The sequence below is a fragment of the Phasianus colchicus genome, chromosome 17 (genome assembly GCF_987193195.1).
Source record: "Phasianus colchicus chromosome 17, bPhaCol1.hap1.1, whole genome shotgun sequence".
Lineage (NCBI taxonomy): Eukaryota > Metazoa > Chordata > Aves > Galliformes > Phasianidae > Phasianus > Phasianus colchicus.
Genome location: NC_143452.1, coordinates 11352490 through 11365204, shown reverse-complemented (window position 1 = coordinate 11365204; position 12715 = coordinate 11352490). Strand labels below are relative to the sequence as shown.

Genomic DNA, 12715 nt, shown 5'->3' with positions numbered 1-12715 from the left:
GTCCTTGAAAATGGGCTGTCCATCTGGGGGGATGTTCTGATTTTTGGATGGTCGGAGTTGACAGAAAGACTTGTGTAAGATGGGGTGTTTTGTAGTTGCTTTTTTAGTGGAAAATTAACTGAAAGCAAAGCAAATTTTGGGCAGTGGTGGGGATTCAGAGAAGAAAAATGAGAAAAGAGAAGCAGTGAAATCAAAATGGTCATTCTACAGTGTTTTATTTTGAACCCAAACCGTGCCTGCTTAGGGTACTTCACAGCAGTGAGAAACAAAAGCACAGAAGAAATTAACGGGGAAGAGTGCTGTTGGCGTTTCTATCAGCGCGGCCGTCGGGGCGGGGCAGGGCCGGGCAGGTTGGTGCCCTGAATCCGGCATGGGGCCCGCAGGCCGCCACGCCCGCCCTCGGTCACAGCAGCGGCAGCCACCACAGAGCTCCGCAGCCTCCCCACCGCCTCCTCAGGGCCGGGAGCCGCGGGTCGCTCCGCCCTGAGGGCCTTTGGCAGCCGCCCGCGCTGCTCGCGGCGCTCTCTGCCACCCCGCCCCCAGCCACGGGCCCGGCGGAGGGGCGGAACGTTGGTGCGCGGCTGCGGGCCCGGGCGGGGCGGCGGAAGGACGGAGCGATGCACCACGCGGAAGTGAGCCGGGCCGCGGCCGGGGCCGCCGACGGATCCGGGGGGATGCAGGGGGCCGGGGGCCGGCCGGCGCCGGGGGGCTCTGCCCGCGCTCTCTGAGCGGGCCTCTGCCCGCAGGCCCCGGGCTCAGCTAGGGCCCCGCGCCCGGCGGACTGGCGCTGAGCGGCCCCGGGGCGGGGGTCCCCCGGGCGGGCGGCCATGGCCACCCGGCGTCTAACCGACGCGTTCTTGTTGTTGCGGAACAACGCGGTGCAGAGCCGGCAGCTGCTGGCCGAGCAAGTGAGTAGTTACGGCTCCTCCAGCCCTCTGAATTCACGTAGCATGGCTGCTGCGGTGAGTCTCCTCCCTTCATCCTATGTACCTTGCTGCGCCGAGGGCTGCCCGCGGCCGCGCCGTGCCCGCTGCGCCGCGCCCCCCCGCCCGCCCTTCCCCGCGCGTAGGGCGAACAGAAGAGCTCCGTGCCGATCCCTGCGGGTCCCTCCGCGAGCGCTGCGCCCAAAGCGCCGTTGGCCTTCACGGGAGGTCACTGCCCACTGATTCTCTTATGCTTCCCCTGTAACAAAAGCTGAACTTATTCCGTAGAGAGGAACTCTTCTATTCGCCTCCGTGTGGGCGCTGTTAAATGCAGTGCTGTGGGTTATTCGGTGTGTCCGTAGTGTCTCCTCACTCCCGACACCTTTCCCCTCGATGTAAGGAAAGCTGTGAGGCCGTGTGTGTGGTGGCCGGGAGGTGCTGGTGCGATGCCTTCAAAAAGCCATCGCTCTGTGGCCCTTCCTGTGGTTTTTTGCATGTTTTGAACTGGTCATGATGCAGTGGGAGACTTAAACATGGAAGACTAGAATTTTCAGAATAACTCTTCCCCAAACAGGCATCTACCAAAGCAGTTTCCTGGGGGAAATTTGAATGGTGCTTAAAACTTTTGATTATAGCACTGATGCTGCTGGACAGCTCGGCTTTCCGAGGTCTTAAGCTGCTTCTTCAAATATATCATTTGTTTGGAACAGCTTCCAGTAAATATCTGCCAGCAGTCTCATCTCCTTGACTTGCTTTGCATTCATGCATTTTTGGTTAGGGGAAAAGCAATGCTTCGTGCATTCATTTCAGCTGATGAGTTGGCATTGAGCAGTCTTCGTTCACTGTCCATTTAATTACACCTGTATCTATACAAGGTGTGTATTGAATTTATTTACAGACCAGGCAGCGTCAATAACGATGAGTATTGCGGTGTTTAATTTGACACTGCATTTGATTCTTGTTAACAATTATTTTGCCAATATCAATAGCATCTTTGATCATTGGAGTTTTATAAATGTTAATAGAAAACGAGAGCTGCACTGCATGCAGGCTGCTGAGCAGTGGAACTGCAGTGAGCACAGTAAGCATTTGCATGAAATGTTTATTTCTCGTGTTTGTTAACATGAACCAAAGCATTTTGTGATGCTTGTTCCAATGCTCCCAAAGCCAAGTGGCTGGGGATTGGTCCTGGCTTGAGCAGCTGGTGGGGTTGATCAGTGGCTCAACTGTGCGCACTTCCAAGTTCCATAGTTGCTGCTTCCTGTAAACATGGTGAGCAGGGTGAAGATGTCAGTGTGAGCTCTTCACTTTCGTGTTTCTGAGGTGCTTATCACTATAGCTAATACCTAATTACTTTTTCTTTTGGGCGCTGTCCCCAGAGCAGGATTGCTGCACGCCAGCAGGGCCGTGTTGCAGTCTGTAGCTCATAGTGCTTGGACTGATCTTAGTTTGCACTCCAAGCTTCTCCTGAAGAAATACTTCATTATGAGGGCACTGTGTCAGAAGCAGCTTTCTGTCACACTGACAGTCAACCGCTCCTTAAGCAAAGCTAACTGAAGTAGCATCCCTAACTGTACAGCTGTACTTGAGAAGCTGAGTGCGGGGTAACAGAGATCATTAATTGAAGCTCGCTGCTTAAGCAAACCTCAAGTATGCTGTCCTTGTCTTAGATCTCACGTGCTAACACATCCCAGCAGCACAAGGAGTGATGATCTGCAGAGCTGCAGATGTGTTGCAGATGCCAACCAAGGGGTTTCACACACATATGTATACTGATGCTACCTGAAATTGAAGTGTTTGCACGTGGGAGCATATGCTGCACTTGCTTTTGCTTTTCGCCATTTGCTGTCTGTTTTATCCTGCAGTAACTGAGGTGCTTATCAATAAATGTCTTAGAAAGTTTGTATGGTTTGTAAACTTTGTTTGAAGAACTGTAATTCTCCAATTAGTAAAGCCTTTAACTCACCTATAGATGTTAAACACTGCAGTAAAATTGCTCTCACTGTCATGTTTGAATATATTTCAGTGTTTTCACTCAGAAATTTTTGCAAACCAGTTTTTAACCTGAAAAGCTTGTGTTCCAGGCAAAAGGCTGTCTCAAATATATCATGATGTTGTACTTGTTATTGAATAGTGTTGTTTTAAAAGTCCATTTGTTTTATTTGTTGTAAACAATTATGTATTTAAAACAATGATACCAAGCTACTAGTATTTTCCCAACTGACCATACCCTGTGTGTGTCCTCTGTCTTTTTTCCCTTTTACCTTTTGCTGTCTCTAACTGGACGGGGCTGATGGGATCCACAAATCACTTCAGGAGCTGGATGAGGTATTGTTTATCACATCTTATTTTGTCACACTGCATCAAGCACACATCACTGAGCAAAAATGTTCCTTTCTTTACAATGCTAGCTTATTCCATTTCATTCCTTAGGAGGAGATGTACTTGTGTACAGTCTGAGAAGGCTGCCAAAAGGAGACAGGCATTTTGTGAAATTACAGTACCACATTTATGTGTATATACATATCATCTAGTTTTACTTTTTGTATCCATGGGGGGATACAGTGAAGCTATTCACAATATTTTATGCTATGCATGAATTATATAAACTCTGGTCAGGAAACAATGTCGGAGATAAAGAACAGGCTTTCAGGAAACAATTGTTCAGGAAGGAGGAAGGATTGGTTTATAAAGGAGGTGGAGAGCCACAAAGATTTCTGGGCCTGATGGAAGAAAATAAGAAATGTGGAAGAATGGGCAGTGCAGTAATTAGATATGTTCTAAGTAGTATCATTTGTTGCCACTTTTTTCTGTCTGTAGTAGATGAAGTTATCTTACCTTTGGAATTACAAAGCTGGCTTCAACTGACAAACTGAAAAAACTGATACTGCCTCCCAGTTTCATTCATAACCTTTTAATACTTCAACCTACAAAATGGATTCTTATCCCCAAAATAGTCTCCAAGTACAGCATACCCTCTGCAACTGCTACAGTGCTGCTGTACAGTGGTGTGCCTGTCTTCAATAATTTATACCTGCATCACATGCAAACACATGCTTGAAGTTCCTTTTTATGGGAGAAGGCGGCACACAAGCACTTTTCCTCAAGAATTGACATCTAATTTGAGTAATGCTGATTTGCTATCTCCTTCTAAGAATATTTCTTTTATCTTCTGCAGCTTGCTGATGATCGTATGGCCCTGGTGTCAGGAATAAGTTTAGATCCCGAAGCAGCAATTGGTGTAACAAAACGCTTACCTCCCAAGTGGGTTGATGGAGCAGATGAAGTAAGTTGTATGCAAACCCAGCACTGAGTTTTTTTCATGTAGAAATGTATTCCTGTTGTTAGTTATGTTGCCAATGCCATAAGTTTTATGATAGAAGTAGTATTAGAAGATTTGTGTTTTTTCTAACTTCTGCCACCCCTGTTCAGAGAAAATATCAGGCAAGATGTCATTTATTTCCTTGAACAATGTATTGCAAGTGCAATGAAGGAGATTGTCTTGGAGCAGAAATTCCTGGAAATTGAACTGATATCATCGTTGAGAACCCCATGCTTATACTACACTTGAACCACTAGGATAGATAATGTATCACTGACCATTTTGACTTGAGGCTGCGGGAAGAGTCCTAAAACTCTCAGCACAGCAAAATTCTTCTCAGGTGGAGACTTTGAAGGGAGAGGACAAAAGATGGAATGCTTTCTATAGGCTTTGTTTGAACCCATTGAGGGATCCAGTTGAATAGCAGCTTACTACTTTGAAAGAAGAAGCTTTAGTGTCTTCTAGCAGAAACTCTCCCACTTGTGAGGTACAGATGAGCTGCAAATTCTTTAACTATTTGGACAAATGTGAGGGAATTGTTCTGGAGACATCCAATTAAAATCTTCTCCAGTATTTGGAGTGCGAAGTTCCTACTTTACTTATGGAAAGCCCATTTAAATTGTCCTCTCAGAACATGATTTCATTGGTTTTTGTGTGCAGAAAGGTGATCAGTTTTACTAGGACAGTAATCATTCTTACAGATCTATTTTCATGGCTAGTTTCAGAGCATGTCATTTAGCTTTACTAAGTTCAGTCTGTGGCATATTTGACAGAGTTTGAAGGTGTGACCTGAATTTTTATTTACATTTTCAGAAGTTGGCTAAACTTTTCTTACTATATTATATAGTGATAATATAGTATTGCAACTCAGTAAAGCTTATTTGAGAAGAGCAGTCTTGTTTTATCTTAATAAGTGGAGGTTTAAAAATGATGAATTCAGATAAGTTTTCAGTCAATAAGAAATGATCTTTTTGTGGGTTTTTGTTTTTTTCTGATGATCTTTGGTCTGTTTTTTGTTATGAGATTACTTTCTATATTTTTGCCTAGCATTTGTCAGAAGCTTTTCCTCTGAAACATTACTCACTTTCCTTTCCCTGCTGTTGTGTTTGCTGTTTTAGATTCAGTATGATATTGCCAGGGTGAAACAGAAGATGAAAGAATTAGCCAGTCTTCATGATAAACATCTGAACAGACCAACACTAGATGACAGCAGTGAAGAAGAACGTGCAATAGAAATAACAACCCAAGAGATCACACAGGTACAAAGTACTTTCAATTCTGAACCTACAGATCGATGTGTCTGTGACAGATATCATGGTGAGGCAGTGGTTTCCTTGGAGTAAAACATTTCTACTCCAAGTCAGTGAGCCAGAAGTCCTGGGCTCTTAGCTTGGTTCTGTGCTGACCATCTCAGTGAGCTCTGAGTGAGTGACTTAACACTCCCACCCCCGCAGTTTTTACTTACCTGTTTCCTTTTCTATCTTGGAATGGATGGGAGATTTAATTAAATCATGTTTACAGCTACCTCACAGAAACACACAAAGACATTTGATGGCTTTCAGTCCAAGCAGTTACAAGGAAGCAAATGTCTTTGATCAGAAGTACCTGTGTTACTGTGCTAGATTACTGTTAGATTTATGTTTCTCATCTGTATTCTGTATTTCTGTGTCCTTTTAAACATAGCACTGGGCAATAATAAATTCAATTGATATTTAAAGCGTGAGTTGCTGTATGTTTTTAACTAACTGAATTGTTTTCTCAGTTATTTCACAGATGTCAGAGAGCAGTCCAGGTCTTGCAGAGCAGGTCACGAACTTGTACAGAACAAGAAGCACGTGTTCTCAGGAATGTAGTGTCTTCCTTAGCGCAGTCCCTTCAGGAGCTATCCACCAACTTCAGGCATGCACAGTCTGACTATCTCAAACGTAAGCATCAAAGATACAGTAATGAATGCATGGGCTCTGTTTGTGGAGAGCACTAATTAAGGTGTGCTTATTTTCCTGTTTAGGGAAGTATAGAGAAGTTAAGTGATATTCCCAGGACCACAAAAGGTATAATAGAGTGGAGATCAGAATTCAGCAATTTCTGCTTCACAGCCTCTCTATTTCATATTGCTAAAGCAAAAATACCAGTTAGATTTATCAATGAAAGGAGTGCATTTCAGCCATTTACACTCAACACATTATTACTTCTCAAATTGTGATCTGCCCAGCTACTTCTGTTGTGCTGGTGGGGCAGCTGTTGTTTTTCAGAATGATACCTGCTTATTTAGTAGTTGATCAGTAGTTTGTGATAGATGAAACTTTAGAAGGATCTGTGATAAAGTTCCGCAACCTTAAACAGCTTGGAAATTGATTATTCTTATATTCAGTCTAATATTCAGTTGTTTTTTGGCAAAGTAATTTCAACTTCATACGTAATAACTGATCTTCAGATGTAGTACTGCAGTTTCTTCTTGTGATATAAATGGTAGAGGTGGAATGAGGGTCAGAAGGTTCTGTTCACACAGAATACAGAGTAATCGTACCTTAAGACTCTCAGCTTACTTAACTCTTTAACTTCATGGAACATAATGACTTAAAATCACTGTGTTAATCTGTCTTGTAAGCATGGTTGCATTTGTTACACTCTAAGCAGTAAGCTTATGTGACAGTTATGATTTAGACACTGTCATTTATCAGAGATTTTCTTATGCTTTCCTACCTATTGCTTCAGACCTCATTCTTTCTCTCTCATATGTGTCACGTTTCCTCCAAAAGCTGTTGGAACATACTCTCCTACCTACAGCTTTTGAAAGGTGATAGAAAATCTGAGTGACTTCAGTGTGAGTCCATTGTGCTCCAACATAGTTTGTCTTTCACAGGCATGAAGAGTAGAGAAGAAAGATCCAAACACTTCTTTGACACCTCAGTCCCACTGATGGATGATGGGGAGGATGATACACTTTATGACAGAGTAAGTTGTTAAATTCAATTTAAAGAAGCTTCTTAAGTTACCAAGTTATTTTAGTGACCCTAAAATTCTGTTTATATGTACAGTAAGATTTTTCTTGAGTAGTTTTCTACTCAAGGAACTTTCTACTAAGGAACCTTATGTTGTGAAATCTTACAATTGCTATAATTATTGCTAACGTTTTTACTCTAGAACACATAAACAGCAATTAAATCTTTTATTTCAACAGTGTTTTACAGATGACCAGCTAGCATTGGTGGAGCAAAACACATTGCTGGTGGAAGAGCGGGAACGAGAAATCCGTCAGATTGTACAGTCAATCTCTGATCTCAATGAAATATTTAGGGACCTGGGAGCAATGATAGTAGAACAGGTACATCAGCATCACAGTGTCAGTGATATGAGAGACTGCATGTAGCGTTAAGGTTTACAGACTCCTCATGTTGTATTACAGTGTTTTCATGTTGTAATATCATGTTTTTACTTTGCTAAACTAATTGGTTCAGGCTAAGGTATCCTCTGCTTGTAATCTGCAAGAAGATGAACTAATGAAAGAAAATAACCCTTCATGGGTATTAAACTAGAAAAAAAATGTAGAATTCCAGATTCCGTTGATTATTTCTCCCAGAAAGTTTAGGTTTAATATGTCAGCCAAAAGTACCTGACCTGGGTCATAGCAGTTACTAAAGGCTGTGAGATAAGGCTGTGAGATGAGATAGTGACAGAGCTGCCAGTTAGGCAATAAGCCAAGAAGGTCATTTCAAGATAGTCCAACTAGATCTTCTAATGAGCTGTTTACTGTAAACATTATTACTCTGTTGCTCATAACCACAGTCTTTTCTAAGTTTATTTAGGTTCAGTTTGATCCTTCTCTCTGTTTCATTTAGGGAACAGTTCTAGATAGAATTGACTACAATGTGGAACAATCGTGTATTAAAACTGAAGAGGGTTTAAAACAACTACACAAGGTAAGCTGGTAAAATATAGGCTGTTTGCATATCTAGTTATCTCAATGATAAAAAAAAAAAATGATTATTCAGAGACTATAAAAGAGAAGAATTAATATTTTTCCTTTTAAAAAATTCAGTGCTTATGAATTTCAAAAGAACTAAATGCAAGTTTTGTTTAGTTTAGTTTTTGTTAGAGTTTCATTTGGCTTTTGGATAGTTTTCTCTACATTTTTATTCCCTGGGAAAAAGAGGGGAGGGATGAGAAAAGGGGATTAGAGGAAAGAAGGAGTGAACCAAAACAAAATGAAAGCTTTCAGTTCTAATTGAAAGTAAAATGCACAGCTGAATCAGGTACAATAAAAATGCCTATTAAAAAATGAACTTTGTGTGAATTTTAGTGTCATGCAAATATGATACAGAAATGCTATTTCAGCACAATGAGTTAAAAATATCTTACCAACTTTTTCCATTTGGACTTCCACACACCCAGTGCCTTGATTTTTATTTCCACCATCCACATAGCTCAATTCCACTTCAGATCAATTGTTGTTCTATACAGCTCATGTCCTGTGCAGGCATCATGCCTTCTCAAGGACTGCAGAAAAGTCACAGTAAGGTTGCATAACCAACAGGAGGATGCATTCTTTTCTGTAGTGTTTCATATTTAATGTGGATAAATATGACTTCAGTCTGCGCTTTCTTTCACTGCAGTCTTTGGTGCAGGCTGGAGTTATTTTGTGGGAATTGCTTGCAATATTCAGTGTACGAAAAGCCAAGTTAGCAAAGAGAAATCGAGGTACATGTCTTCAGTATACTGAAGAGTCCGTACTTGCATCTTTGCACAGATTAAGGCATTAACTCTTTCTTTTCTGTTTCTACAGGCAGAGCAATATCAAAAGAAGAATCGGAAGATGCTTGTTATTCTAATTTTGTTTGTTATAGTAATTGTCCTCATTGTTGTTCTTATTGGTGTAAAGTCACACTAGGTTTCACTTAATTTTCTTATTTTTGGAGTTTACGTGAACTTTTTTCCCCAATGTGAATGGATGGACCTGCACTCAAGAAAGCTGCCTTTGAATGTATACGCCCTCGTGGTACAAAGTCTGTGCAATGCTTCTGTAGGATTCCTCAAAGTTCAAGTTTGGTGATTGGTGAGGTGTTGATAAAGAGTAGACGGAGAACATCAGGAAATTTGATGCTCTCAAATCATTTGGTTCCTTGTCCAGCGGTGTTTGGAAACACGTTGCTTAAATAACTACAGAACTGTAATTTATTAGTGAGTTCTGTAATTAGTTTGTTACAGTGAGAAAGAATATGTTGTCTTCTGTACTGCCACAGTTTTTAAGGCTTCAAATTTAAACCATGTTCCTGAGTCATAAGACTAGAGCTGAGGCACAAGGCACGAAAATGTCTGACTTCATTTCTTCAGACTCAAAAATTCAGAGGAAATGGAGATGAATAAGATAGCTTTTAACAGGCAGAGCCTAATTCCATCCCTGTGATCTTAATTTAGATATTGCATCATTACTAAGAATCAAAATAGTATATGATCCTGTAACTAACAAGATTTAATCACTGGTGTAATTTAACACATTTAACTAATTAAATTTTTTTTGAGCTTGAGCAATCATGAGAACATTTTTTTTTCTTTTTACCAGAAAGATCATGCATATTTATGTCCTTAAAAAAAAAAAGTACTGCCAGTACATCAAAGCGGTGATGAAGTTAAATCTGAAAAATATTTCCCTTTTGGCTTTCTACACAGTGTGACCTGCTGTGGGGGCTCTTGGCTCTTAGCTGTTTTCTAAGCTGTTTGTTTTACAGTGCTTCTGTCCACATGTGGTCTTATCTATGTAACTTTACTGCAATATGTATTAGATCCATTTTCCCATAGCTATTTTTTTCAAATGCCTGCCTAGGAAAGGGTGCGTTTTGGTTCTCCAACTGACCATGATGCCATGCAAGTGATGCGTCCTAGAAGGCCTTCAGTGGAAAATTACCTGTTTATTTTTTAAAAAAAATTCTTGCAATGGAAAACTTTGCTGTAGGCCATAAGAGATGAATTAGAGAAACATCTATGTAATAGAGGATTCATATTTCAATCCAGGTCTGAAGTAGTGTGCAATTGTAGAGGCCTTGCCTTAATATTTTTAATATGGCTCTTCTGTATGGACTTTTCCCCCAAAGACTGTAACTTAATTTCCTCCATTTCTGACTGATGCAATGCTCCCCATAAACTTGCAGAGGTGTTCTGCTCAAATGCCCTGAAGTGCAGTTTTGTAATATGTGCTATGATTTTAATGTTGCACCTGCTCTGAACTTGTGTTTACAATGTACTGAGGAGGTCCTAAGATGTGGGTTTAAACAGACTCGATGCAGGAACAGACCTGAAAGAAAAGACTACAAAAACATGTCAGCTGTGGCTTATTGCGGAGAGATTTGTACCACTGTGTTACCTCCAGACAAACGGGATGTTGAACTTCCAAAGCTGCCAGTTCAAGCCCTTGTTGAAATTCACACAGTAGATCAGTGAAAGTATGCTTTTAGTTGGGTGTGCAGTCCCCCTGTTCTGGTAATAGATCTTTTCAATGATCGTGAGTAAAACTACTGTCTCCCTAGTGTGCTGGCTACATCAGTTGGTGTGAAGCAGCATATTGCTATAATTTAATATACTGTATTTGCAACTTTCTAACATGAGAACGTGTTATTTATTCCTGTCTTGACTGGTGCTTTTGACATTTTATCACAGCTAAAGGATTCAAAGAAGTAATAAAACACTTCCAACCTAATTGGTCAGTTCCTTTTTCTTAAAATAGTGTAAGCTGAAGCAAATACTTGTGATGTTAATGTCTCCATATATTCTTCAGAATTAAATAAAAGCAGCAGTGACATGAAATATCTGATTTTTTTTTTTCTCACTTTCTGCAGCACAATTGCATTGTCAAATGATTTTCATCCCATGTAGCCCCCATTGAAATGCCAATAGCTTAGCTAAGGTAAATGACTACTTATTTGCAATCTAAATTCTGTTAAAGGAAATGCACTTTGTTAATATGCACTGCATCAGAGATTGAATTGCAATGTGAATTATCCTGTGTGACTTGAGTTAGTTTGACTTGAGGGTGAATTTATTAAAAAAAAATAAAATCTAGGCTTCTAAATCACTTCAGATGTCTAGTTTGCTGCAATTCAGTCTAAATTATTTGTAGCTAAACATAAACCCTTATGCAGTGCTTTGTAAGAATAATCTCTATGTGGAGTGGTATAGAATGGAAAGCATCAGTTCCTAAAGAAGCCACTGCACCTGAGAAGTAGCTTGGCTGTCTGCTACCTGCTCAGGTATTACAGGAGCAACAGCTGCCTGAACCTACTGACTGCTTCTGACCAGCCCTGTAACCATCTCTGCATGGTGCTGCACAGAGAGATGGCACATGGTTCTGCAGGTTGGGGCTTCTTCATGGTTGCTGGATTCTCTTCCCAGGTTTTACTGAACCTCTGATAGCTTACAGCTTACAAAATGCAATTGGAAACTGTGAGTCCAACAGAGCAATGTTGCTAGAGCATCTCCCAAGAATCCATGGCTCCCCACCTGGTGTGAATGACCTATAGAGCTGTTGGCTTGTACAGAATTGTTCCATTAAAATGCTTGCAAGCATAGAAAAATAAACTCCTTGTTAACAGAAGTTAATTCTGTTAATATTTGGAAATGACAGTATTACAAACACTGTAACAGTGAATTCTACTCCAAAACTGTAGAAACACTGAAAAGAAAATAGAACAATTGCTTTGTTTTTTTTTCCAAATAAGTTAGATAATATTCATTGAAACGGAATGCATAATGCTTTTACATACTAAGTATGGTGGAATATGCAAGGCTGCTTGAATGGTGTAATTCTATAAATACCTGCAATTTCTGGAGGATTAATAACTGCTGTGCCCAAGGAAGGCTGGTCTGTGGCTCACTGTTTGCAGCTGCTCTTAGTAGAAAGCAAGTCAAACTTCTTTACTATAGATAGAATGACAGGGAAAATCAGTTCTATTGCTTTGATTAGGACTCTGCTGCCCTTAATGAGGGCAGGTTTAGATGGCAACTGCCTACTGCTTTGTTCCTTCAAGGTACAACACATTTGGGGACAGAAGTGTATTATTAACCTTGCAGCAGGAGAATAACAGAATGTACTGCATGACAAAGGCTTTACTTGGTAGAATCCTTTCAATGTCTCAATCCTGAAATAATTGTTATTTTCTTTCGTATTTCCCACACTGTCCATATGAACTGAGACAATAACCCCAAACAGCTCATGTTCTTTGGCTCAGCAAAGAGGCTCGTAAAAGTTGGCTTATATATCTCTATATGAAGTGTTACTGAGTGCTGGAGTTTGAACTTGTTTATGGGCTTATCCCATCCACAATTGACCTCTGCAACTGATCTTGTTAGACCTTTAATTCAGGCTACTTTAAAATGTATTGGACAATAAAGTTTCCACAATGTCCCCTCGGGGCCCCAGTAAAACTAAGTCTTTTTTCCTTTTTTTTTTTTTTTTTTTTTGTTCTGGAACCCAGCCTAA

General features: G+C 40.8%; 1 protein-coding gene across 2 annotated transcripts; it reads left to right on the top strand.

Moving 5' to 3' along the window:
• Positions 1-651: 651 nt before the first annotated feature.
• STX16 (syntaxin 16) lies at positions 652-11043 on the top strand. Of its 2 annotated transcripts, none has more exons than XM_090152109.1 (8): positions 652-908; positions 4102-4209; positions 5364-5504; positions 6008-6170; positions 7109-7200; positions 7427-7570; positions 8085-8165; positions 9029-11043. In XM_090152109.1, the coding sequence occupies exons 1-8, from the start codon at positions 828-830 to the stop codon at positions 9131-9133; spliced, it is 915 nt and encodes a 304-aa protein (XP_090008235.1). In that variant the 5' UTR covers positions 652-827; the 3' UTR covers positions 9134-11043. The 2 variants fall into 2 exon arrangements, with proteins under 2 accessions (XP_090008235.1, XP_031443538.2); XM_031587678.2 differs by lacking the exon at positions 652-908 and adding an exon at positions 3006-3251.
• The last annotated feature ends 1672 nt before the right edge of the window (positions 11044-12715 follow it).

What these genes read in the sequence shown, in the direction of transcription:
- STX16 (XM_090152109.1), top strand. Translation starts at nt 828, where the DNA reads ATGGCCACCCGGCGTCTAACCGACGCGTTCTTGTTGTTGCGGAACAAC. An exon ending in CAACCCAAGAGATCACACAG is followed by an intron (nt 5,505 to 6,007) that starts GTACAAAGTACT and finishes TTGTTTTCTCAG; the next exon opens with TTATTTCACAGATGTCAGAG. An exon ending in ACAGTCTGACTATCTCAAAC is followed by an intron (nt 6,171 to 7,108) that starts GTAAGCATCAAA and finishes TGTCTTTCACAG; the next exon opens with GCATGAAGAGTAGAGAAGAA.